Source organism: Phasianus colchicus, chromosome 7, assembly GCF_987193195.1.
Source record: "Phasianus colchicus chromosome 7, bPhaCol1.hap1.1, whole genome shotgun sequence".
Lineage (NCBI taxonomy): Eukaryota > Metazoa > Chordata > Aves > Galliformes > Phasianidae > Phasianus > Phasianus colchicus.
Genome location: NC_143442.1, coordinates 9,592,373 through 9,618,817, shown reverse-complemented (window position 1 = coordinate 9,618,817; position 26,445 = coordinate 9,592,373). Strand labels below are relative to the sequence as shown.

Sequence of the window (26,445 nt, the reverse complement as noted above, 5' to 3'; positions counted from 1 at the left end):
CTTTAGCTGGAACAAAACTAAAGGAAAGCTGCATTGTCAACCCACTGGTGATCCTTTTCCAATGAACATTACAATAGCGTTACAGGTTCTTACCACAGAAATGTCAGAAAGTGTAAGTTCTAGGGCTTTAAACATTTATGGTAGCGTGCTAAAGAAATTTGGGCAGAAGAGGCCTTACTGGCATTAGCGAGCAACTGAAAACACAAGCAGGAGAACGTTAGATTAAACAGAGAAAGAAAAAATAGCAAGTCAATGTAAACATGTCTAGGAAGCCCGTAGAAATCAGGGAGGCAGTTTGCTTTCCGAAATGCTTCCTGGCACCTCGTCTCCGCTAATTAAGAAACTGTGGGTCTGGTTCATTTAGCAGCAGCAGGGTTAGGGTTGGGTGAGCCCAGCCCCTCAGCTGGCCACCATCTGCAGGGGCAGTGCCCCAGGTAGGCACCGCTCCACCCTCTGTGCCACGCCAGGGAACGGGGGGCAGGTGGGGAGGCAGAAAACCGAGCATCCACTGACAGGACTCAGCCGTCCGTGAAACATTTTCCATTAATGTTTAATGTGTGTCAAAAATGTCAGCGTACGTAAGAGAGGCGGATGAATTATTTAGCTGTGTGAGTGCCTTGCCCCCGTCCTTCCTGCTGATGCCCGCGAAATGTTTGCCGCAGTTTTGTTCAGTTTGGGTGCTGCGAGGGAGTCCCTTGGGGGAATTTTGTGGCTTGATGCTTCAGCATGCCCAGGCAATCATGTGAGTGGGTGACCACAGGCACTGCTGGTGGTGTGGGTTTGTAGAGGAGAAGAGCTGGGGAAACTGAAATAGGGACAAAAGAGAGGGGTGCCGTTTCTCATGGGCTCAGAGCACAGATCTTGATTTATCCCTAACTGTGCGGGAAAGGAAAGCTCCTCTGTGAGTTGCAGGTTTTGGCTTTTATTTTGTTCTTTTCTTTTTTAAAAATCAGCTTTACAGAAAGACACTGTAGCTTTATCATCAGCTCTAGCAGAAAGAGAGAAAGAAGGACGAAAGAAAGACATCTATCTGATCAGATGGGATTTGAAGGCAGGTGAGGGAAAAGCAAGCCTGATTAGTAGTGAAGCGTTAGCTTGTGAGTGTTGGATGAGCTGCAATACTACATGACCAGTTCAGAGTCCCCCTTGACACTTGCACAAGACACAACTGTTCCTCCTGGGCAGGGATCCTTGCTGTAGTCAGTGGGCACTTTATCAGCCTGTTTGTATGTTTGGATGGAGAACGCAGAACCCTGCAAGCAAAATTAAAGACAGTGCTCTGTATTCAAAGAGAAAACATACAGATTGTTTTTAAGCATGGGGCAAGTGTTATTGCTTTGGTTTTTTAGTGTTGTTATTTTATTTTTTAGGGAAGTCACAGGCTTTGGGACAAGGATCTCAATTGGCCTCTAATTAAAGTTGCTTTCTTTCGGTCTGACATGAAATCCCCCTGAGAGGCAGATGTTTGCAAAGCACACTTGAGGCACTGGCATATGGTCCCTTTGTATGGCTGGCGCTTCAGCAAAGTGCCTCCTGAATGTTGTACATAATTAGATATTTTATTGTTTTTTTCCCTGAGAAGTTGCTGGCGGCTGGGGACAGCCAGGACCTGAGAGCAAGGCTTTTGGGGGGACAGATGACAGGTTACAGGTGCTAGCTGATGCTCTGCTGCAGTTTTTTGGAAACAGCCTGTCAACTAAACCAGTGCTAGCTAAAGGAAATTGTTCTGACCTCCAGAATTTAATAGAGGATGAGACCCTGTGTACCCAGCCTCTAAAATTTCATGGAGAACTTGCATCCTTCCTCCAGGAATCTGTGTGCAGGTTTAAACTTTTTATTGGATTATAAAATTCTGAGGAATGTTTCCATAAGGAATCCAATTGTAATTGAGAGGGGAGTGAAATGAAAAGAAAATATTCATGCTCACTAGGCTTGGGTAGAAACCATGGCCACGCTTATAATGCTACTTCAGATTACAAATGGCCCATAGCTCTTTATTGAGGCTGTAAAAAACTGTTGCATCTGGGTGGTTACTGGAGTATACCACAACCTGCGGGAAGATCCTTAATAACTAAAAACTCAAGGTGCCGAATTTGATCATTTTCCTCTTGGAGAGCAGATTTGTTCTTCACGTGCTTAAGTAATAAGATACAAAATTTAGCATTGGATGACTTAGTCTTTTCCAATTCTCTTAATATCTCCCTTTCCTCCCCAAAAAGTCTTTTCTGTGTTCACCAGAGCATTTCCTTTTACTGGTGCCTCATTTTGCCTACTTATAAAAGCAGACTGGAACAATTCCCTGCCACAGAAAGGTTTTGTGAGACAAAATTAATTCATGATTTTAAGGTATTCTTGAGGTCTGTGGACATGACTGTGCTTTAGTAATGTGAGCAGTCATTATCACCCTTCTGTAGATGTGAAAACCAAGACTTAGCACAGTTAAAACAGCTTGTTCAGGATCACAAAGCAATTCAGGAGCAGAAGTACAAATAGAGCCAAGTCTTTTGACTAGCAGTCAGATGTGCTATCCGCAGGGCTACCTATAATGTCTAATTATTTTCTAAGGCTAGGAACTGAAAGATCTCAGCCTGATCCCCAGGTCCTGATGAAAATAAAAAGGAAATGCATAAAAGATTGACTCACAGTCACTGAGTTCCCTTAGCATCTCTATTAGTGTTTGTTTAAAGCAAAATGAATAAAATCTCCTATGGATGGAGATGAAACTCAGCCTCTGTCACAGGCTGTGCATTAATTTGATATCCTTCTGATGTTTTGAACAATTTTGTGCCATGTATGAGAAGGCTGTTGGCTTAGGCAGGTTGCACAGGGTGTGGTGTTTTAGGCTTCGGATACTAAATTCAGCTTATTAGAGACCACATGTGCACAGACGCTAATGAACTTGCGTGTTTGCTTCAAGGAGCTGTACCTTTATTGAAGCTTTGCCTATTCTTTGGCGTGCTTTCAAGCTGAGGCTACTGTTCAAATGTGTGGACATTCAAAGGCTGCGCTGGGAGGCTTGGCGCTGCCAAGTACCTCGTGGAAGGAATAACAATCTCAGCAATTAGCAATCTCCCTTGAAACCCAGCCCTGACTCTCACGCTGTTGGAGGCAGGGAAAGGAGCTGTGCTCGAAGCAGCTCTCCTTGTGTGAGCTTTCGAGCAGCGGGAAATCAGAGGGACTGACTTGCTGATGTACAGGGGGTAGAAAAGCTGCTGGAACCGTGACAAGCACTGGCAAATCTTGGAAGCAGAGAAAGCCCAAAGCATCACTGTCCAATGGCTGTGACCAGAAGGATGTTCTAGCAAGCAGTGGCAGTGTGTAATTAATAGAAGGAAGGACAGAATAAAGAAACATGGAGAAAATAATATTAATCTTGGACTGAGCCTGCATATTACATATAAAAACAGCATTCATCTTTTCCTTTTAGAATAAGTGCAATATATTGAATATAACTTTCCTCTCAGCTGTGATGAAGTGTTTGGCACCTGGTGCAACACTATGAGTCTTCTAAGGAGGCCATCTATTTGGTTTCCATGGTTCTTGCAACTTGCCAGGGGATCACCTGGAAAGCAAAGTTATGGCATGGGTCTGTGTCAGTCTGCACAATGGGGGCATGAAACATTTACTCCACACAACCCTAACAGGAGTACTGGAGATCAGATTTTATGGTTGGATCCTCAATAACATTCTTATTAGGCGCTTTCCATACCTTTCTGTCTACTGTCCTGCATTTATGCATAGTCACACATGCAGAAATAAGTAGACTTAACTAAGCACAAGCTCAATTGCTGCATGGCTCTTCAGTTATATAGCACGAGAGCCTTCAGAAGTCTATGAAGGTCCCAGGGATTGTTGGTATTTCCATTGCAGAGCTGAAAGTGAGCTCTAGATTTGCCTCTGCATGGGGTGAAGAACACAGGCAATGCCAGCCGTGCTTCTACTGGTAATAACTACAGTGTCTCTGTTAGCTTTTGCTAATCTGCCCAGATGAGGGAGGACTGTCCAGTCTGACCTGCAGTCCTGCAGGAAGTAAGTGCTTCCTGTGAGGCCAGGTATTACTGTTTGTTAGTTAATAAGGAGAATAATAACTTTTGTTGGTGAAGTTTATAGATCTGGGACAATCTATAATAGTTGTTAATGATTTTTACAAATTAATATTGCTTTCTTTCTAGCTTGTGCTGCCTTTAGATTCAGTTCAATTCAGTTTGCTCCTTCCTTCCTCTAGGAAGTCAAATCTTTCTGCTGCCTGCAGTGGGGAAGGAAGGCAGGGGAGCCTGGCAGGCTCCTGGGGAGCTCAGGGCACTGAAATGTTCTTTCTTCGCATCAAGGATCAGGCTGTCATCCGCAGAAGAGCTATCAGCAGATGCAGAGTGTCCAGGCCCATTTATCTCTGCCAGATGGTGCTAAAATACAAGTCTGGAGCACATGTTGCTCTATTCAACAGAATGCTGTGCCATGCTGTGGCCTTGCTGCCTCTGAACCGGTGAGCCTCAGCCAGTGAAATCCCAGTTGGCTAAGGACCTAGCAGCCCTCGGCTAAGCCTCTGTGCATGGTTTGTGGGAGCTCAGAGAGACCCAGCTAGGAAGGCTCACAGCCCTGTGGGGACAGACAATAGCATGCTAGAAGAGAAGGTAGGGGTTAAAGAGAGCTTAGCACATACGAAAAAAAGGTAAATATTTGAGGCAGAAAAACAGAAAGAAAGAATAATGGAGAGAAAAACCGGAGAAGGAAGCAAAAAGTATTAAGACAAGGAAAAAGGAGGATGATATTCTGCCAGGAAACAAAGGGATAGTTATGTGAACAAAGCACTGGGGAAGCACTGGGGAAATGAGGGTTGAGCTCTGCACAAACTTTCTGTCTGACACCGGACAAGTCAATTCTCTCTGTCTCCATTTGCAAAGACTACAATGGGAATAATAAAGTCTCCTTTGTTCTGCCTCTCTCTGCTCACATCAGACGTCTCTTCTGTTTGCACGTTGTAGAAAGGCAAGAAGCTACTGTACTTCAAACAAAAAATTAAGTCAACTGAGGTTTGGGTGGGGGGGGGGAGGAAGAGAGGTAGGAAGGCAAATAGGCTGTGATAAACCCAGGAGATAAAATTTGAGAAAAAATAAAAGAAAAAAGAGATATATAGGAGAGGCCTTTATTAAGGGAAGAAGAAAGAATCAATATGAACCGGATTAATCCTACTGTGTTGCCTCTTGGACTGCAGTGGAGCTCCTCAAGGGGTGAGTTTAGCCTAAGGAGTTCAGTTTTGTTTGGTTAAAGAAACTGCATGCCAAAGTTTTTAAATAGTCAAATCTGTTCTGAGAACTATGAGAATGTGGGCTTTCGTGAAACGTTGCATGGGACTTGAGACGAACAACTCCCGCTGAAGGCAACAGGAGCCAAGTGATTAAGCCCCATGCAGTGCTCTGACAGGAGGCCTTCTTCTAGCCTACGCATACGTTTTTCAGTATCGAAAGTATTTCCATATTTCCAGCAGCTGATCTTTATTTGAAGCCAAAAGCACACTGCATTTTTTCAGATCAGAGTTAAAGCTTTTCTAGGAAGAGCAACTCTGGATCAGACCAGGGGTCCATGTAGTCCAAGACAGTATCTCCAACAGAGTCTACTGACCTCTGCTTGGAGAAAGAAATAGAGAAAAAAATCCTAAATCCTGTGAGGCTCATTCCAGGGATAATTTATATTTCACTCCAGGGTTTAGCATTTGGCTTTCACTCCAAAGACTGAAGGCTTATATTCTTTCCAAAACTCTTGTTTGTTTTCTTAATCTTTTCTTAATCTTTACAGTTCCCTGGAGTTGTTTGCTGTTTACAGATCTGTGGCCCATTGGGGAAGCCCTATGAGCTGCTGACGGCATGTCCTGCAGCAGCAAGTTCCCTGGGCATTTGGGGCATTTGTGCAGGGAAAAAAAGAAAGATTTTCTTTTATTGGTTTGCTGCATTTAATGTGGAAACGTGCTTTAAGCTTCCCATCTCGCCCAGCTGGCTTCTCATTACAGCATCTCACCTAAAACTGTGAGATGCTTCTGCTGCACAGGGAATCCCTGCTAGGAGACGAGCTGTGCATTTGCAACGTTGATCTGCCCTGAAAAATGACTCAGCAGTGCTGAGCATGCACTTCTTAAATTTTTCAGTGTTTCCAAGTTTCCAAGAATACATTCTTCTGACAGCTACTCCTGCAAGCATGGTGTGCTTTCTTCTTGTGTGGGGACAGCATGCTAAGCCAGGACGTGGCAAAGATGTGAAATGCTGTGGGTTGGCTGAAATGTGGCACTGTGCTCTCTGCACCTCTGATTCTCTTCTGGTAAAGAAGTGATTGCAATGCTTAAGCTTCTTTACAGAGCACAGTTAGACTCGCAGGTGAAAGAGCAGGAAGGACACTGTTACATACACCCATGATTATGACAATGGTGAACCAGCAAACCAGTGCATGGATGAAGTGCCAGATATCCAGCCTGCCTTTCCATCACCCATCTGTCCTTTTCTGTTCATCTGCTGCAGAGGGACATGAGCTTTGTAAGGGCAGGAGAGCAGTGTCAGGCAAGATGCAAAGTATGGCCTTCATCTGTGTCCAGGAACGAACTGGCTAGGTGGCTGTATATCCAATGCTCTGTGGAAAAATTAGGTGGTGCTATGCAGACATGGCTTCAGATCCAGCACGCAAATAAACAAAACAACTGTATTAGAAACAGCTGGGGGTTAGGATGAAACTGAGCGTTATTAGGGATATGTCTGTAATAACTTATGTACTGGGTAATGCATTGTTGCTGTACTCAGCCCTCCTGGAGACAGATGCTGGAGACCATTGCTTTTGTAGCCCTCATTACAGCCATTGGTTTTCCTGTTCATATATCTCTTCTTCCAGTCCTTACTGGAAAAGCTGACGGCATGCTCTGAGATGGAGCTGCCAACGTGTGGCTTTTGTCAGAAGCTGGAGTCATCTCAGAGGCAGTGGCCACAGATTGGACTGCAGTTCCAGAGCTGCTGCTCGAGTGAACGTGTACGCTGCCCAGAGCCAGGGCATTGCTTCAGATGCTGTTCTACCTTTGGGAATGTAACCCCTCATCCTGAGGGAAGTTCTGCAGATTTTGAGAGCTTTTGTGGATTCCCTGGTTGGAAAGAGGACTCAGTTTTCCAATTCCTCCACCTTTACTGTTTTCACCTGTCCTGGGGAATACTGAGAAAGCTGAAAATGTCTGCTGGTGGCACCATCCCCACTGGTGTCTGTCTTTGCCTCTCCTGCATACAGCCAGGGCACTGGGGCTGTTAGCAGCAAGCTGTCTGCCTGCAGCTCTGGATGTGATCATCTTTTAAAATCATAGAGCTTTCTCCTAGTTTCCATGTGTATTGCCTTTGTGAGATATACAGAAGTAGGAGAGTGCTTTAAGTTGCACCGAGCTCTCAGTGTAGCAGGATAAGTTAAATAGCAAAGTCTTGTTTCTTTAATGCAGAGTGTACAAAGTCTTGCTTACTTGAACACAGAAGGAATTGAGCAACTAAAATTCTAACACAAAATGCTCCTTAAAAATTCTCTTAGGACTGTGTTCCAAAGCCTACTCAAATGCATTCGCATCGATTTCACCTCCTTTTTATATCTCCCTCCATTTTATTAACCTTTCAGAACTTTTAAAGTAGTAAAATTCTCGAATTTGATGAAGTGAGATGAGTTGACTGTCTGTATTTCACAAGCATATCTCTTTCAATGCTAATGACATTAATTTATCAGCTGTAAGGGTCCAGCTCTCTGCTTTTATGTAAATTATAGACTTTTCCAGACTCACTTTAAGAAACATGTACAGTCCATGAAACTTGAGAAAATACATGCTTTCATCTAATCTGCCCTTCTTGTCTTCCTCTTTTGCAGGCTCATTCCGAAATGATGGCTTAAAAGCTGCTGATGTCCTTCCTATACTAAAGGAGAAAGTGGCCTTCGTATCAGGTGAGCGCATCCTTCCCAGCTCCCTCTATCCCAGCACAAGCACTGCCTGCTGCATGCTGGTCCTTATGGTGCACAAGGGACCGGTTTCACGTTTGGATGGCAGTACTTAAATTAAATCTTCTGCTAAAAAATATAAGGGCTATATGTGGAACAGGGCTACCCAGTAACACCCAGAGAGCAGGAAACTGGCCCACGGTGGTCTTCTTCATATTCTGAGAAACAGGTAAATGGGCAGGAGGCATAAAATACAGCTTTTCTGCTGCAGCCCAGACCTGGGCTGTTTCGGGACTTGGGATGGTTCAGGTCAGGGACCCAGCCCGAGTTCAGGGTCAGTGAATCACCAGTGTTTGTCTTGCTATCCCAGTCTGCTTGCAGTAGAAGTACCACTGATGCTATATTCACAGAGGGGAAGAGAACACGTGAACCAATTGCAAACTTGCATGAAGTCATTCAAACTGCATTATAAAAAGTGGGTATTTCCAGTGCCAGCATTTTTGCCAAGCGCAAGCCATTCAATCAGCTTTTGGTGATCTTGCCTAATGCAAGAAGAAAGTTAGCATCAAGCAGTCAGCCTGCTCTGCCCCGTTTGCTTTCACTGCTCCAGAGAGAAGAATGTCATCATAAAAACAGCGTACCTGCAGATCTGCCTGTGACATGAAGCTGAGGATGCAGAAGAGAGGATGGCTTCAGATGGAATATTTAATAACAACAGCCTGTCTCTATTGTTTATGTAGCCCCTTCCCTTATGGTGCCTGAGTTCATCTTAGAGCCAGGGCATCTCACATCAACCCATCAACTCATTACATGCTTTTCGGGTCCATAGTTGCCTTGCATGTGTGAAGGAGGGCTGAATGAGCTGTGCCAACACACCCTACGGTTTTCTCACCATGATCTGCAGCAGATGCAGGTCCTCATAGACTCACCATGCTCAAAATATACCTGTTCCTGGCCCAGCTCACTAGACAACAGCCCCAGCATTTCCACCTGCTCTCCAAGGTATCCAAATGCAATGGCTATGTGCAACAGGTATCTGGGGCCTCTGCAGATGGAATGTGCTGAGGCTCTGATGTATTACAATAGCCCCAGCATCACCCTCCAGCACAGAGTTTAACTGCTCCAACTTTCCCTGGTGGAAGCAGATGAAGACAAGAATTGGAGTGCTTCAGCTGATGGCTAGGTTCTTTTTAATTAAAATGGAATAACTTCCTAGAATATGCTTTGAGCACATCACAGAAAGTTTGCCAAAAACTAAAGAAAAATCAAATTGCTGAACTTTGTGAGAAAATATATATATATCTCCCAGCTGTAGTTAGCACAGAGTCTGTGAGCACATTGCATTTGCAGTCAGACTTCCTGGAGGAAAAACAGAGTTTTATTGAGTCTTCCTCAGAGTTTTACACTACAGTTAATTTTAACGATAAGAAAACAGTGAAGTTGTCAAGGAATTCATCTTGTCCTTACACCAGCAGAATTTATCAGCACACAAAGCATTCTGCTGAACATCTCAGTTGCATGTTTGTTTTTTTTTTTTTTCTTCCCTTTTCTCATCTGCTCTAACTCACCACCTTGTCTTTTCAGCCCTGACATGGCAGAGAACAAATGAGCTCAGGATGGCACAGCTGCACCGCTCTGTGTTTCAGCCTTGTGCACACCCCATACTTTAACCAGAACATGAGGAAAGCAGGCGGGTCACCTGCCCACACCACTGTGCAACCTCAGGGGCACGCTCAAGCTTGCAGAAGTGCACTTAAATTGCAAATTGACATACAGCTCTAACTAGCTGGGCACAGATTCACCCACCCTGAATTATGTCTGGGGCTCAGTGCTGGTGCTGTCTCCTTGCTGGCTTAGTCAGTGGCAGGCACAGAGCTTTGCATTAGCATCACTGCACCAAGGGAGGATTTAGAGATGGATAACGGTGCAGTTTTCTTCCTGAAACTTGTTCTTGACTTCTTCCAGTGATCCTGCTGGACTGAACTCAAGGAAAGTCCATATGTCTGTATATCTAAATAGCACCTGAAAATCCCATTCCAGCTCTAATAAGCATAAAGAGAGCCTGAGCAGTCACAGTGCATCCCAGCCATCGCAGTCTGATCGTTTCCATCACTGGTCTTGTTGCAGCAGATTAAGCCAGGGGCAGGAGGAGGCTTTGGCCACCTGCTTGTTATCTAAACCCTGATAAAATCTTGGCTTTGCCTGTGTGGTTCACTGTGTCGCTTCCAGCAATGCAATGGCTTTGGGAACCATTAGGGAGCCAGCTACAATCCAAAGGCTGATTTATATATTCTGAGGAGGAGATGAGCACAGAAGAAAGGAAATAAAACAGGTTGTAGATTATTTTGGTGGATTTTTTTCAGTGAGAGGTGGTGAAAGTGATATTTTGGAAGCTGTGGCTTCAGCCTTTCCTGGGAAACACAGATGCTGCTTTGGAAGGAAGGTTAAACTTGGGATGCTGTTCAGCTGCTTGATTGTATTCTTAGGAGATTTTCTGTTGTCAGTGCAGCATAGAAGGAAGTGGATGAGACCCTCAGGAGAGGGTGGGGAACATGTTACCATGTTGGAGTTTCTCATACACTTAGGCTGTGAAAAGATTTTTAGTCCCTTAATGCGGGGGGACGTGCTGAAACTATTTGCCCTTTCCTTACATCCCACCCAAAAGAGTTTTGCAGGATCTCTCCCAGCACTTTCTGAGAGGGTGGGTGAGCATGGAAGAATCAGCAGCAAAAGGCAGAAGGGCGTAATAATTTGGTGATTTGGTGACAGGGGCACAGTGATATCTGAGCCTGAAGGGAAAACAGAGATTTCCCAAAAGGTCCTTCCAAGGGAGAAGTTCAGTGTAAATAGATCAGATGAAAGGACAACTTTGCAATTAGGTTTTGCTAAATTTAGGCTGGCAGGATGAATCCAAAATAAAAGCTTAGAGATAATTTTATTTCTGAGACTGGAGTCTGGGAAAAGTTTGCTCTGAGGTAAAGACTGGGGGGAGAAGGGGAGACAGTGACCCTCTCAAAAACCACATGTCTCAAGTCACAACAGGTCTCTTAGTGCCAGAAATGCGATCTCGAGGCCCTCTGGGTACTGGAAGAGTTCAGATCCAGGTTTCAGGAGGTCCCCAGTGCTGATATGTGGACACTGGAATTTGTATTGGGAATGGAACTAACCAAAATATTTAAATTTTGAATGATGTAAACATTTTGTGTTTGCACAGATAGTTTTGATTCAAATTTTATTAGTTTCTATTCTCCTCTTCCTCTGGAGTGGAAATTTCAAATGAAACATCAACAATTCTTCTATATTTTGTTAGAAAAAAACATCTTCTTGTTTATACCATTCCCTGACATAGTTTGAAATCAAGGGAAATTCCAAAAAGAGGAAATATGCTATTAGAAATACATAACACTGCTTGACTATTGAATTCTCCTTGTGGTTTTAGTTCATCATTCTTTCATCTAGAATTTGCTGCTGCATTGATGCAGATATTTCTTTGAAAAAGAAAATGAGGAAGTTTAGACTGTAAACTTTCCATGTCTTTTTATGAGATCTGAGGCTGCATGTTTGTTTAGGTTGGTTTTGTTTCTTTTGCTTTTTAAAACGTTAGGTCATTTGTGAGGACAGAGAAGAGCCTTTTCCTAAGGGGACTGTATAGTTATCATCATCAGAACCCTAAGATTAGAGAAGAAATAAAAAAGTTCTGTGGGATTTCTGATTTCACTTACAGATTGTGATGATACACAGCTAACACATTGCTAGTATGCAGAATTATTTTTTCCATAAGTCTTAACCATAGCAGTGGACTACATGAAGTGATTTCTGTGGAAAGTGTGTAGTCTTTGCGAGCTCTTACTGTCCTGACTCACCAGGATCCACCACCATCTCCTTACAGCAGGGATATTTCTCTGAAAATCAACCCAATCACAATACTTATCTGAAAAGGCCCATAAAAACTTATGGGATGTAAATAACACTGTGAGTACAAGACACACTGGGCTCCTGACCATGTCCTTGAACAGAGTACATATGCCCCCGCATTCAGTCATGTGGGTTTAGCTTTTAAATTGATGATAAGGACTTTTGAAATAACAATAAGAGGAAGGAACTAAGCCCATGAAGCAAGAAGGTCTGTATACATCCCATCCTGTTCCAGCTCACAGGGCTTTCTACTCCCAAAAGACACAGTGAGCTCCATATGTTTCACAGCAAAGGTCTCTTCTTCATTTACACAGGCAGGTAAGAGATGTCCTTATGTAGAAATGCAGCTTGGGAGTCTATAAATCAACACAAAGAAACAGGGAGGCAACTGTAGCATCTGAGATAATTAATATGGTAACAACCAAATGTTTTTGTCATTTTGCAGTAGGGTGTGCACTTATATCCCACTGATAAGACTCATCTCCTCTGAAAACATTCTTATTTCTGTTAAAGTACTTTGGTTCATAGGCTTATGGTGTTATTTTGTGTTTTTTTTGTTTTTTTTTTTTAATTTATTTTTCCCTTAGGAATCAGTTTTAATGTACAAGCAGCACTGAAATTCACAATTGGCTATCCCCTCTGTCTTAGAAAATGGCTGTTTTTTTAATATATTTCTCTGTAGGAAAATATAGGGTAATTGAAGTGGAAATACCCTTCTGAAATGTGCCATTTCAGAAACATTTTTGTCTGATGCTGTTTTCCAACTCTAGGTCAAATTTCTTCTTTAAGCCAGAGAAGAAAAAGACTTCCTCGTAGCAATTATTAAGCCTGATAGCTTGAACTTTCCCCTGAACTTTCATTAGCTTGCAGGAGCCTCTGCTTGACTGCAGCTGCTGAGGACTTCTCTGCAGTGACGTGGCAAACGTGAGCAGTCAGTTGTGTTGAATCCATTCATTAAATGATTCAATTTGCTGATGTGACATCAGAAACTTTGCCACTGCTGTGTTTCTGTCCTCACCTCAAATCAGGAAGACAAATATTGTATGATCAGAATGAATGTAGTCTGCCTTTGCTTCTTGCTCTGTACTGAAATGGTGCTTGATGCTCATGAGTCTGTGCTGCTGTCAGCAGTGTGACTGACTGGCCGTAGGTTCTTTTGTTCCTTGTCTTTTTCCACAGGAGGAAGAGGTTTTGCAGTAGGGTATTTTTTGGCAGATTTTGATTCTACATTGCTTTTTTAAATCAATGGAGATATTCTTTAACACATCTGTGATAAAGGGGGCAAAATCTTAGAGCTTCTTTGTGTGGGTGTTGAAAGGAATCAATATTTGAATAGGTAAGGGACAATGTTGAAGAGGATGGTTCTCTGCTCCTCAGATACTTCACAGTAAATCCACATCTTCCAGGGAAAGAAGTAAGCTCCTCTGGAAGTTTTGTCTTCCACACAAAGGAGCTCTTCCTTTACTGTAACACGTCCCACTTGCCCTTCATTTTGTTTTACTGGGGCAATAATTTCCTCAGTGGGAAATGAATCAATTTTCCTAGTGGCTTGTTGGCAAGTAATCATTTAAAATGAAAGAAGTACCTCAAAATACTTATATTAATAAGAAAAAGTACACTACAAGCCAAAACAAGTATCTTCAAATCCATGCACCCATGCTTTCCGTTGCAGTGGAAGAAATCCATCAGGTGAGAAAGGGGCTGTGCTGAGCATCCCATCTCCTGCCACTTCTCTGATCTGTTCTGCCAGAAGATCTGGTAGTAAAAACACAGCCTTGTTTCTTCGGTGATTATTTGTTGTTGTTATTATGTTGCAGATGTTTGCAATTGGGTTTTGGTTCATGCACTTGATATGGGTTGCTGCAAAGAGGAACATGCCAGTGGATCAGATCCTGGTTGACTGCATTGCAGCTGTGTTAGTTTGCAGGGTGGATTTATTGTGGGAGGTTACATTTCCTTCACTGTTACACTATAATCACCTGCTTTGAAATCAACTGAATTTGAGTGTGGTCATACAGATAATACTATATAGACCCTTAAAATAAATTAGTGCCTCTTGAAGCTGGAAAAGTTTTACCACAGAGCTCTGTTCACAGGTCTGATAGCAAACACTCTCTCAGAGCTCAGCTATGGCAGAGAAAGGAAAATAAATATTATTTTAAGACTGGATATCAATTCCTTGATACTTTCCTTCATAGGAAGTCTGTCAATTAGATTTAGAAGTCCAGAGCATATTGTTTGTCATTTTATAGAGGCGCCTGGCATCAGCTGAGCTTGTTCTGTCTCCTAGTTCTCTTCATTATCATTAATTTTTTCACCATAGTTTGGACAGAAATAACTTTTGAGGAGTATTTCTGTTTCTCTGGAAAGTCACTTATGGGCCCAGCAGAGTGCAGCACCAAGACTGATCAGCATATGATCTACAGGGGTCAGATGAATCAGCACATCCATTTGAACTGCAGCAGACACCTGAACATATGCCAGAGGTGCTGTGTTCTACTTCTGTCTCCATTGCTGATATGTTGTAGATCTTAGTCAAGGTCCTTCGGAGCCTTTACTTGTGTGGATATTTGTCCTTCTGGTTAATTCTTGTGAATTTCTGCTTATAAAGAGCTTATTTGCAAAAGAAAGCAAAGAGTTTGAATAACCTTAAATATAGTTAAACTATATAACAATCAGAAAAGCACTGAGGTGGAATGGTTGATAGAAGTAGAGTGATGAGGCTCTATAAAGTCCTTATTTGTTGTGCACAAGAAGTCTGCATTATAGAGAACATATGTATTCCGTTCCCAAAAAGGATATGACAGAGCTAGAATTTTACTTTTTTGTGTGCTATTGGGTATGGATGTTTCACAGGATTTGGAAAGGCCCATACCCACAGTGCACATTAGTGAATTTGGGTCGGCCAACACCTTTCCTTTCCTGAGGTCAGTTTCATGAGCCACCATGGGCAGAAGCATTTCGGCTCACCACTGAAGTAAGAAGTATCAGGCAGCTGCTAAGGCAGGAGTCTTGTGTCTGGAAACCCTTTTCCATCTCAGTTGAAGGCTTGACCAGAAAAGTGGTCTCCAGTATGTCACTGAGAACTGCCCAAGTTTTTTGTTGTCTGTTATATTACCCCTGTTCTCAGATTTTCTGCGTTTTCTTTAATGTCTTCTTTTAATATGTAGAAGTGGTGCTCATCATGATGCCTTATGACATCACTGGAGTATATCCTGTAGTATTTGTGGAGAAAAAATAAGTGATTCTACTTTGGGGACCAGATACTAAATTTAGCAATCGTTTCTATACAAGCTAGAAGAAAGCGAGGTGGAAAGACTGGGCAAGGCAGTCAACAAACGATTTTGTAGGAGGAATGCAAGACATATATGGCTAAATATTTGTTTTCAGTGCACTTTTTGCCCTGATGAACATGTGTTTTTCAGACTCCTTTTTCCAGAGCACTAATAACTAGGCCATCTGTTTGTCTCTCTAAATCAGAACAAACTCCATGAAAGCCCACCTTGAAAAACAATTAGAAATTATCAGCTGTTTGTTTTAGCATTTAATAACTGTAATTAGCAAACATAATGACATGTTTGATTATTGCATCCCATGTCTGTGAGCCCAGTGGGAGGCAGAAGATGGGACATATTGATTACAGCAATTGAGCTTCTTCACTCCCCTCTATTTCTTGAGGCTGTGCATGTAAAATCAGTGTGCAAATCAAGGCTGACATGAAGCAAGATTAGCCTCTGTGAGTGGGTTGCTTGCAAGAAAGGACAGTTTCTACAAGGGTTTTAGTTTAGTAATTTTAGCTTAAATACAGCAAAACCCTAATACAGTGGAAGGTTCAGAAAACCTCATTTCTACTCCTGGCCCTTCAGATGCCTTGCTTTGAGATCTGGGCTGAATTTCTTCCCTCTCTGCTCTTCACTGTTACCCTCAGTTAAAAAGGAGATAATGATACAGAAGAGGACAGCTATGTATGAGATGTTAGACCCTCTGTAGAGCCATTGCAAAAAGAATTTCTTCTTTTAATGGTTCTTTTACATTAGATGGTGTAAATATCCCATTTACTCTCTGGTAGGGCTGAGGTTTGCAGTTTTAAAGCACCACAGAAAAGCCAATGTTTATTAGTATTTAAAAGAGCAGCCACAGTTGCTGAACTCTACAGGTCCTCAAGTGAATTAAACCCACTGTGCTCTGGAAGAAACCTGACATTTCTTCATGCAGGGTCTTCAAAAAGTTGTAAATAATGCAAGCATTCATAAAAATTAGGGATTGCTCATGACTAATTGGAAACAAGTGAAAGATTTAAATATGTGCAATGCACTTGTAAGAATAATTTCATCCTATTACTCAAAGCGTAGAGCAGTAATTTTTATCACAAATGAGAAACATTTGTTCCTAACCCTCAGATTTCTTGAGGTTTGCCTCCTGTCTCCTTGTTTAGCCTTGCTACAGGAAAGTAAGCTTCAGTTCAGGCAATTATTCATCTTTCCACCATCCAGAAAACTCCAACTGGGTCACTATGAAACCTTCCTCCTCCAAAGAGAATTAACCCATTTTCTCCAATTTGTCCTGGTAACTTCTGACTCTAAAGCCATATTTATCCTGCTCCCCAAGGGACAGTTCAGCTGAACTGGCAAAGGAGAAGTTTTATCCTGAAGCAAAGACAGCGCAGAAATATTTTGGCCTTTGTTTCCCTTTCTGCAGCTGACAGTCCTTGCATTACTGTTAGCAGAAATACAAATAATTTTCTGACTAAACTTCCAGAATTCAGATTTTTTTTTAGAACTCACTTTGGTGGAAATATAGTTGGGAAATCAGTCCCTCAACCCAAACCCAATTTTTGATCACAACCAAACTGAGGCAAACAGTCAGCATCGTAGTGGTCGGGGCTGTAGGAAGATGGCGACCCTTTTTGAGTGCTTCATATCCTAGGAGAGGATTAGAACTCTGGGCTGGGTTGTCTCCTTCATCTTGTCTCTTAGCACTTTTTCACTTTGTGGAAATATTTAAATTATTGGGACTGGAGGAGGAGGGGGGAGCCTGACTAAGCAGTGGGCAGCATGTTCTTCTGGGATGCGATTCAAGTTCACGTCTCCGCTTCAGTGAATATCTGGAAACTTTTGAAAGCCTTGGTTACATCTTGATATGATGGGAAAGTTTTCAAAACCTTGAAAAGCTTCCCGTGTTGCAAAAAATCTTTCCCACCAACTTCGGTTTCTATATTGGTTTGCCATTCCATAGGCTGGCTTGCTTTTCTGTTGGTCACATCATGCATGATATAATGGTTTTGGCATTGTTATGGTGTGTGAAATAATCCAACAAAGGGAGCATGTGCTTAAAATAAGGATTTTTTAAGGCATGTACTTAGGCCTGAAAATAAAAATGAGGTTATTTCCTTGTAAATCACATCCTTGTTACATTACTCCCCCATCCTCATTCTCTCTGGCAGAGGGATGGGACAGCCAGGATGAGACTGAATTCCCCTGCATCCTTGTAGCCCCCCCAGTGTGCTCATTTCAGCAGAGGCACTGGGACTCTGAGTGCAAGAGCCCTATTTGGGCAGGAGTGGAAGGAGCAAGGGGCCTTTCAGGAGTCATTCAGAGGACCAAGACACTGCACACTGTGAGCCAAAGGCAAACATTGGGCACATTCTGTCAGCAGAGTTTAGACAGGACAGGTTTTGTACTCCATATGTACCCTCTGGCTGCAGGGGAACTCAAATTATTATATTATATATAATATACATATTATATATACATATACATATATAATAAAAGCATACATAGATATGCTTCTGTGTGACTTGGGTCATACAGAGAAACACATTTTGCTCAAAGGTGAGCTTGTACCTAACATGATATCAACAGAATAGACAGTCTCAGAGTAAAATGGATGGCGCTGTGCTGTCAGCTGAGAACTGCATCTACAAGTAACCTCTGCCTTGTAATCAGGTAGAAAAACTGTGCCTCGAGCTATGTTCATGTATCTCATCAGTTTGATGTCCACCTGCAGGAGATCCTGCAATGTGAAGCACCTCTTTGACTCTAATCTAAATTCTCTTCAGAGCTATTCTTCATCCTATGATGAGTAGGATAGTGCTTTTCCAAGGTTTGTTTTCTTTCTTTCCAATCCTGCTCTGACAGCAAAGCCTCCTAGGGCTCTTCCTATCAAATCACGGTGCTTAGGAGCCCTCCAGCAGTCACAGCCCCAAGGAGTGTGTGAGTCCTGTGTCCTGTATGAGGGAACACAACATAAAAGTGTCCTTGCAGAGCTTTTCCTTCTTTCTAGCCAGATAATTTGTTTCAAAGGAAGCATGTGAGTTCCCTTCTCAGAAGTGCTATTTCTCTTAAAGAGATTTAACTTTCAGTTGAAAAGTGCAAATTGATCTGCATTTTTACAGCTTGATTGCAGGGTCCTAGAAGTTCTGTGCCAGCTTTCTGAACTGTAATTTTGCTATGACTTTTTTTCCTAGAAAACGATGCTAACACACATCTGACAGCGCACAGTTCTTGAAAAAATCATGTGATAATACATGAAGGAATGACTAAACACTCAATGAGCAACCAGATTTCAATTTCAAGCTTATTTAACTTTATTCACAGCAGAGAATAAAACAAGGTGCTATGGAATAGGTTGTATTCACCCCTGTGTTTCTGATTGTATATTTCAGCGTAGAGCCACTCCTTAGTGGCTGTTCTAAGAATTTCTGTACAACATTAACTGCCAGACACTGTTTTGAAGGAGTGGATTTTAAGATAGGAAAGTCACAGGGGGAAAAAAAAAAAACATAACTCAAATTGCCAACATTCTAAATGGAAAGCATAGTAGGCATGAACTAATCAGAACTTCAGTTTCTAATGAATTGCCAGATAGATTAGCATGTTTGACTGCATAAACATGACTGGGGTACGCTGCATCCAACTGGTGGGACTTTACAAAATGCCTGCCCAATGACAGATGCAGCCCGTGGGTAACAGTGAGAAATACTTAACTCCTTTCACTTTCTTGCTGTTGACCAGCCTCAAACTAGCCACGCAGGAGCATTTTGTAGCACTGCCTGCCAAGAGAGGCATTGGATTGGATTGATAGGATTAGGCGAAAGGCAGAAGAAATGCTAGTAATAATTTTCTTTGTTGTTGTTTTTTTTCTTTTTCCCTTTCCTTTGGAGCTCCAGCAAATGCAAGCGTGTCTTCCTCAATTAGGCAAGCCTGAAAGCTACAAAGAGCGCACAGGCTCTTGAATGTGCCTTAATTTATGTTTATCAATTCAGTGCACATAGTTTTTTTGACGTGTGCTTCCTGCCTGATTTTCTAACAACCCTTTATTTTCCACAGGTGGCCGTGATAAACGAGGTGGTCCTGTCTTGACCTTCCCAGCCCGCAGCAATCATGACAGAATAAGACAGGAAGACCTTCGGAAACTTGTGACTTATTTGGCCAGCGTGCCAAGGTAAAGCTAGAAAGAAAACACTTCAAAGCTCAGTGTGGATGGATGGGTGGGGAACTTGTTCTTGGCAGTTGCTGATTTCCAAGTATTAACCTTTAGTACCTTCAGTTCTTGGGACAGAGTGCTCCCTTCCTCCTCCTGCATTCGCTCTAGTGGATTTTATCGTGCAAGCAGTGGTGCAGAAGTCTCCGAAAGCAGAGGCAGTGCTCCCAGACTTGGCCTTCAGGCTCAGAAAGCCAGCTCACAGCAGCAGTGAGGAGACACTCTCATTTTCAGTGTTTCTGTGCAGCTCTCCTGGAGGATGGGAAAGGGAGGAGTGCTTGGAGGCTCTGACACTTTCCTGAGTTTTCTCCAAGCTTGAGAAGGAAAGTGGGTGGACCGAAGGGGCAGTTTGCAAAGAGAATCACTTCAGATGGCTCTGCATGCAGGCCAGCTCTGCCTTTCCCTACGTTAGTGCCCATGGTTCTTCAGCAGGTCTCCATCTCTTTCCCAGGGATGCTGGAATACAGTTCTATTGTCAGTGCATATTTATCTTTGCATGCTTTAAGAGACAGTTTGTAGGGCTCAGTGCCCTGGTAGGTGTTTCTGAGCCAGTGTTTAATGCCTCAGAGAGTACAAGGCTGTGCACAGTCCAAAATCCTTTCCCTATTTTCAAGCCTGGCCACTGTCCTCACTCTTCACTAGGTGAGGGGTACCCCAGGGTGAGTGTGGAGCTGAGAAGGGCTCTTCAGATTTGCAATGATGCGCCCTCAGGAATTCCTCCTTTTTCATCCTGGGATACAGCCCATTCAGTAATGTTTACGTTATGGCAAAGAGTGAAAAGTCACCCTCTGAAATGGGAGGGGCTGGTTGTATCTGGGTATCGAGAGGTAAGTGGCTAAGAAGTGCACTCAGTTCCTTAAACACTTGATGTGCAGAGAAAATTCTGCATTTGGTACAGAAGAGAAATGAGGGCAGTGGGCAGCAGAGACTTAGGGGCAAAAGAAGGCACATCTACCAGCTCTGCCAGTATCATCTCCTGCTGACAGGACTTCACAAGGCCACAGGCAATGCAATCCTTGCTGCACTGGACTTTGCTCATCAAGCTTTTACTGGTTTGATTTTTCTTTCTAATTTTCCTGCTCCTTCTCTTTTCCTCTGGGCAGCTCTATTTGCAGACATATTGTAGGAAGATTACAGACATGTTGTGAGGTTGGGAGAGCAGTAGGTTACTCCCTGACTGTGTGTCCCAGGGCTTGGCAGTGCCCCTCCAGCTGCTCCAGTAATGAAACTGCTCCCTCACATTTTACCATCCTTTGCATGGCTGCAAGTAGAAAGATATGAAGTTGTCTGTTTTCCCTCAGAGTGTTGTGAGCAATTGCATAGCTAAAATGTTCTTCTACCATGTCAAACGTCTGTGTTAATTGCTCTTCCTACATGGAGGTGGCAGTAACAGAAAGATGCATCCATTCTGTTCCCTGTTCACACAACTGAAGATGCACCTTTTGCTGCTTTTGGTTGCCTCACTGTTAAGAACTAGAATAAGCCATCTCACCTCTTCTTAAAAACCTCCTCAACTCCATATGCAAACATTTGGCATGGGCATAAATGTTAGGAAGAAGGGATGAACCAGCAGGTGACCTCTTTAGGTTCCTTCTGGTCCTGTTATGTGCTGCAGCTGAACTCACTGTGGTGGGAGGAAAAAAGTGATCATAACCTTCAAGGTTTTGGCACATGGCACTATGTAACCTGGGCGGCGTGTAGAAACACTGAAAACTCATTTTTCCCTAAATGTTTTGCTCATTGTAGCAAGGGCAACCAGCAGAACTTTCAAACTTATTTACTTTTTGGAAAAAAATAAATGCAAGGAACAGCCTGAATTCATATCACTGGCTCCCAGGTCCTATCTATTCCAGAATGACTGCTGTAATGAATAGCTGCATCCGTCATCCACTAGAACAAGCAGTTCCATTAGCTGAGACTCTCTGGGTATGATGTCGGGAGAAACTACTCTGATGTTCAGAGTGCTGAAAGGGGGAGAGATTCTCTGATAGCTGAAAAACTAGAAATTCTCTTTCATGAAATGAAAAAAAAAAGAGGGGCTGTAATTTATCTTATTGACACCTGTATAATAACCTTTTCTTTATTCCCATTGCGGTGGTTTTTGAGTGAGACAGATTGCTCTCCACATTGATACTATCTGTCACTTAACCCCGGTTTTATATCTTAATGGAGGGGCAGAGGTGGCACATTGCTGGGAGCTGGGCGCAGGTATGAGATTGGTGATGAAACATGATGATAGATTAGGGTAAGTAAAACCTGGGTCTTGCTAGCAGCTCTCAAAGTTTCTGATTCAGCTTTCCATAATTCCTTCTTCAGAAACAGAATAATAATGTGGGTTTTCTGAAAGCAGCAATGTGTGTTTGAGTTAGAGCAGAATAGTGAGTTCTTTCATTGAGCTCGGAGCGGCGGTCAGGCGGCTGCCCGAAGTCAGTGGGGTTTCTCACCCCGCTGAGGTCTGCTGTGTGGGGGTAAGGCTTCATGTCTAGGAACTTCTGATTCTGATCTGGTACTCCTGGGTACGAGGAGAGGAAGGTGAGAGGCTGGCTGGTTGGCAGCTGTAGACTGATTCTTGTAGGCGTAATGGAAGGTCCTTTTCTCCAAACTGCTGCAGTACAATTAGTTACTAAGAAACTAAGATGCTTTTCATTAGAAGTGAAGATAATTGCCATGGATGGCAAGTCCCTACTGTTCTGCTGTTTTTAGCTTGTTTCATGTTTTCACAAATGCTTTCTAGATAAGCAAAGTTGTATATCTTGCAAATCAGGATAGCTCCCATTTACATGCAAATTTAAATGGGATGCAATGTTTAGAAATTTGGAGGGCTTGACTGAATCTAGGATAACATCATGTTTATGATCAGGGGAGCTGAGCTGGTTTAGTAAGGGGGAATTTTCTGGCCTTGCTGAGGATTTTATTTCTTAAGACCGATGTAGAACCATCTATTCCTATAGAGTGAGTTTTGATTTATATGTGTGTAAATGAAACTAGCACCAGGCCAGTCTCTGCTGTGAACCCTTTGGAATTAAGAATTAAGTTATGCACAGACTATAGGACGATAACAAGGAGACTGAATATTATTAGCTTGAGTTATCTCCCTGCATGGCAAAGCAATACGATGAAGGAAATGTTCTTTGTCAGCTACAGTGAATCTTCCGGCTGAACACATCAATCTGTTTCAGAGCCAAGATAAACAGTCTTTTGAGCCCTCCACAGAGGGGAAACCCAAGATGCCTCAGAGGCCTGTGTTTTTAAAGACATCCACTTTTATTTGTCCTCTGTTTAAAACCAGCTCAAACATTTCCCAGTTCTGGGGGACATCCAGGACTCATAACGGTAGCAAAGTGTTTCCAAGGGGCAGCGCCACGTATTTGAGCAGCTTCTCAGAGCTGCCTGAGCCGGATTAAAGGTGCTAGGATCAGTAGAACAACAGAAGTGCCGCTAAAAATGAGTTTAATGATTGGGGCTTTTTAAAATTGAAAGGACAACGCGGGTTGGCAAAATGTGGCAATACTCAACGCTCTTGGATTTACTTTAAGCTCTTCTCTGATGACCTGTGTTACTGTGTGTATCAGCTCCTCTGGCCAGGAGTACTGTGAAACTCATTTTGTTCATTGATAGGAATTAAACCCTACAGCTCTACTTTCACTGACATGATCCTAGCACAAAAGAAGCTTTTGAGGATTGTTTTTGCTGGAAGCTGTTGTGGATCTACAAAGATATTCATGTATTTTAAAAATAACAACAAGGACTTCATAATAATTTGGGTAACTAAATATCTGGTGCCACACGTGAGATAATTATTCCACTGTACAGTTGCATCAAAATACCACATTAACAAATGAACTGAAGCTAATCAGGCTAGTGAAGGTTTAATATTTGCTTCAGACATAATTTGATTTTTTTAAAAAGGTAAGCATTTTGGAGAAAGAAGCTCATTAGGAGTATATAGCTGACTTGAATGCAAGTGGATTTAAGAGCCTTCCACCACTTGACAGCCAATTCAAATCCAGTTTCCACTGTACATGGCATAGGTATGTGATGCTGTTACTAATCACAATCTGCTAGTGACTGGAAAGCTTCTGTGGAAGTGACCAGCAGCTTCATCCCATGCCCTTTGAAAGGACTTCTGACCATATCACTGTTTTGTACCCATACCCACTTACTGACCACATAAGGACCAAGTTACACATTCAGTGCCAAGTTACATCTTTGCCTCTGGTTGTAAGTCAGTTCTCCAAAGAGGTTCTCTGATCTCCTACCAGCTGTGCTAATGACCTGATGAGAGCTGCATGTGACATTTTACTCCTAGATATCTGGACAATGTAATTGATGTCAGTATTCTGCAGTAAGTTTCTACAGCTCCAGCCTGTAACCAAAAACGTGGACTTTCTAGAAATGCAGAGAGAGCAACAACAGCATCAGTCAACTTAAAAAAGAGGGAGAGAGTTGATAATAATTCAACATGCAAAACTGAACGAATGGGGCAAAAATAGATGAGTTAAAATCACAGATAAAAGAAATGAAGCACGCAGCATGTTCCTGTAGCATCTCCAGCTCTGGCGCCCCTGCTGGAAGGGGTGTGGGGAATGACCCAAGTATTGTTGCTCCTGTTTTTCAGCGGAGGGATAATAGCCTCCTGAGCTCTCTTCTGACAGTGTTTTGTCCAAACCTAGGGTAAATGGGGACTTTCCATATCAATTTCCAAGTTATTTCCTGCCTTCATTTCCTGCTGCTGGTTTCTGGATAGCATAAGGACTGATCTTGCAAAGCTCTGAACCTCAAGCAAATGTCTTCTATTACTCTGCCTTTTGTGGGAGATAATACCACTCTCAGAGCAGCTCTAGCTCTGTTTGCTGCTGAGAATAGCTCTGCCTTCCAGCTGGGTGGCTGTACAAGTGTTTTCAGACTGGTTTTGTGATGAACAACTCAAATAGCACGATGCTGAGCTTTGTAGGTAATGTACTGTGAATTGCACAGCTCACATAGCATTTTTCTTCTGAAGATTAATAAAAGGCAGGGCAAGCTGAGCTCTGCTTATCGCTTGTACCAGAGATCATCCAATACATTTCGTATGGTCTAGCAGAAGCATCTCTTATCCTTCTGATGGAAATATCTTGTGAAATAAAGGCTAATAAGAGTAACATAATGTCAATATTGAGACAAACCCATGGAGGTTCTATTGCATCGTTTCAGAACATAAATTCAGAGACTGAAAATTTTTAAAAAATAAGTCAATACTATTTCAAGACTGGATCTTTTATTGGTAAAAAAAAAACCCAAAAAACCAACACCACATACCACCAAATACCTAAATGAACACAGAAAATACTCCACAAATTTTGAAGATCTTAAAACCTATTACTTTTTTCACACTAAAGTCTCAACATTTCTGTATTTTTATATAGTAGCTAGCCCCATTTTGTTTTTTATTGATTGTATTTCAGTAAATAATTGAAATTATTTATTACCACATAAAGAGAAAGTTGGATTTCAACTTGCCATTGTGTTTTCATCATCTGCTTAATTTTTTTTACTATAAACCTGCAATTGAAAACAGACAATATAATTATCATTTATTGTCTCTGGTTTATTTCCAAGGCAATTGTTCTTTTTTACAGCAGGGAGGGGGGTGTCCACTTCTCTCTTACTGCCAACCATGCAGGCACCTGCTGAGACTCCAAAAGCATGGAGGTTCTTTCTGGTTTGTCTGATATCTCCAACATAAAGATTCTTTAGCAGCTTGCTGATTTGAAGATTTTGGATTGCAGAGGTTAGCCGTGCTGGCTATGTTTAACACACAAAGCAATGCACGAGTCTGGAAGAGAAACTCCTTTTCCCGGCGCCGTGCTGCTTTTCCAGCTCAGTGGGAGCTCAGTCATGCCTTCCTCAGCCAAGTCAGTGGATCAGGCTCCAAGGGGAGCAAATCCCATGAAATAAAAGGTTGCTGTTTTCCTTTGTGCTCCTCCCAAATGGCAAACGAAGCATCTTTAGCCTGTTTGGGTCCAGTGCCTTTTGGTGCTATTGGACTGGCCCTCCCTGCAGGCAGCACATTCAAACATTCAAAGCAGCCAGGACAGCAGCGAGCCCTTCTCCTCTGTCCCTGTCTTCCCATGATCATCGAGCAAGAAATGGGAAGCCCATGGGCTGCAGCTCCACAGCATCACCACACCTGACTTCACTTTCTCAGAAAAGGCCCTTCACCATGTACAACCCCATGAATGAGAGCACATTTGAAGCAGTGCATTTTCTTTGGACTGTCTGAACCCAAACCAGGTGCAGACAAAGCTTTTTACTGCTCTGTCTGTGGCAGGTGCTGCCCTACCTGTGCACCCCGAGGTGCTTCCTGCCCCAGACTCTGGAGCCACTGTGACCCAGTGACACCATCAGGGTCTCAGCCCAATCTCAGCCCTGAGCTGCCTCACGTAGAGCTGTGCTGCCGTGCTCTGCTTTTTGAGCTCTATCCAAGCCCTCGATCTGGGGATTAGATCAGCATTGTTTCTCTTTGCTAAATAGCTTTTGCATGTTGATCATACTGGCGTTTGCTGCCTAGAGGAGGGAGCAGAGGTGATGGAGACAGGCGAGAAAACCCCTTGTAAGCTGGGATATAACTCACTGCTGGGGAAGCTGGTGGCCACCACAGCCCTCTGTAATTTTATGTAGAGCATCATTTTCTGCATCTTCTTCAACAGCTGACAAGCAGTTTGGGATACCTGCAGCATGCTTCACTGCACTGCCCCTTCCCCACACTACTGCTGATTTAAGGCTGTTGTGTATTCCTCAAGGGCTTCTTAGCCATCAGATCTGCAGCTCTGCAGGCAAGGAGACCTGGAGACTCCATGAAGAAGGCAGCTCTGCAATGGAGCAGTAATTCAGAAATGCTAAAATTAGCAGAGACCTTTTGTGGGAGCGACATGCTGGCAGTTGAGCTGCACCAGTTCCCTTCCCTGTGGTTCCCTGGTGAAGCTGTCAGCAGAATATGCAGCAGTTCAGCCAATCCTAACTTTTCTTTTCAGTGATCTCTTTCCTACAGCTTTTACAGAGACTATAAAATGGTTTTGTTTCATTCCAGTATGGGTGCTTGTGTTCCTCATCAGTAACTCCAGTACGTGC

At 42.9% G+C, this 26,445-nt stretch overlaps 1 protein-coding gene across 10 annotated transcripts in view; it reads left to right on the top strand.

Annotated features, from left to right (window-relative positions):
- The window catches only part of KALRN (kalirin RhoGEF kinase), a 447,706-nt gene that overhangs the window by 141,042 nt on the left and 280,219 nt on the right, over nucleotides 1-26,445 (top strand). For all 10 annotated transcript variants that reach the window (XM_031590658.2, XM_090143646.1, XM_090143648.1 and 7 more), the window contains exons 2-3: nucleotides 7,870-7,944; nucleotides 19,182-19,296. In XM_031590658.2, the coding sequence (XP_031446518.2) occupies nucleotides 7,870-7,944; nucleotides 19,182-19,296 (190 nt within the window). The remainder of the gene's footprint in view (nucleotides 1-7,869; nucleotides 7,945-19,181; nucleotides 19,297-26,445) is intronic.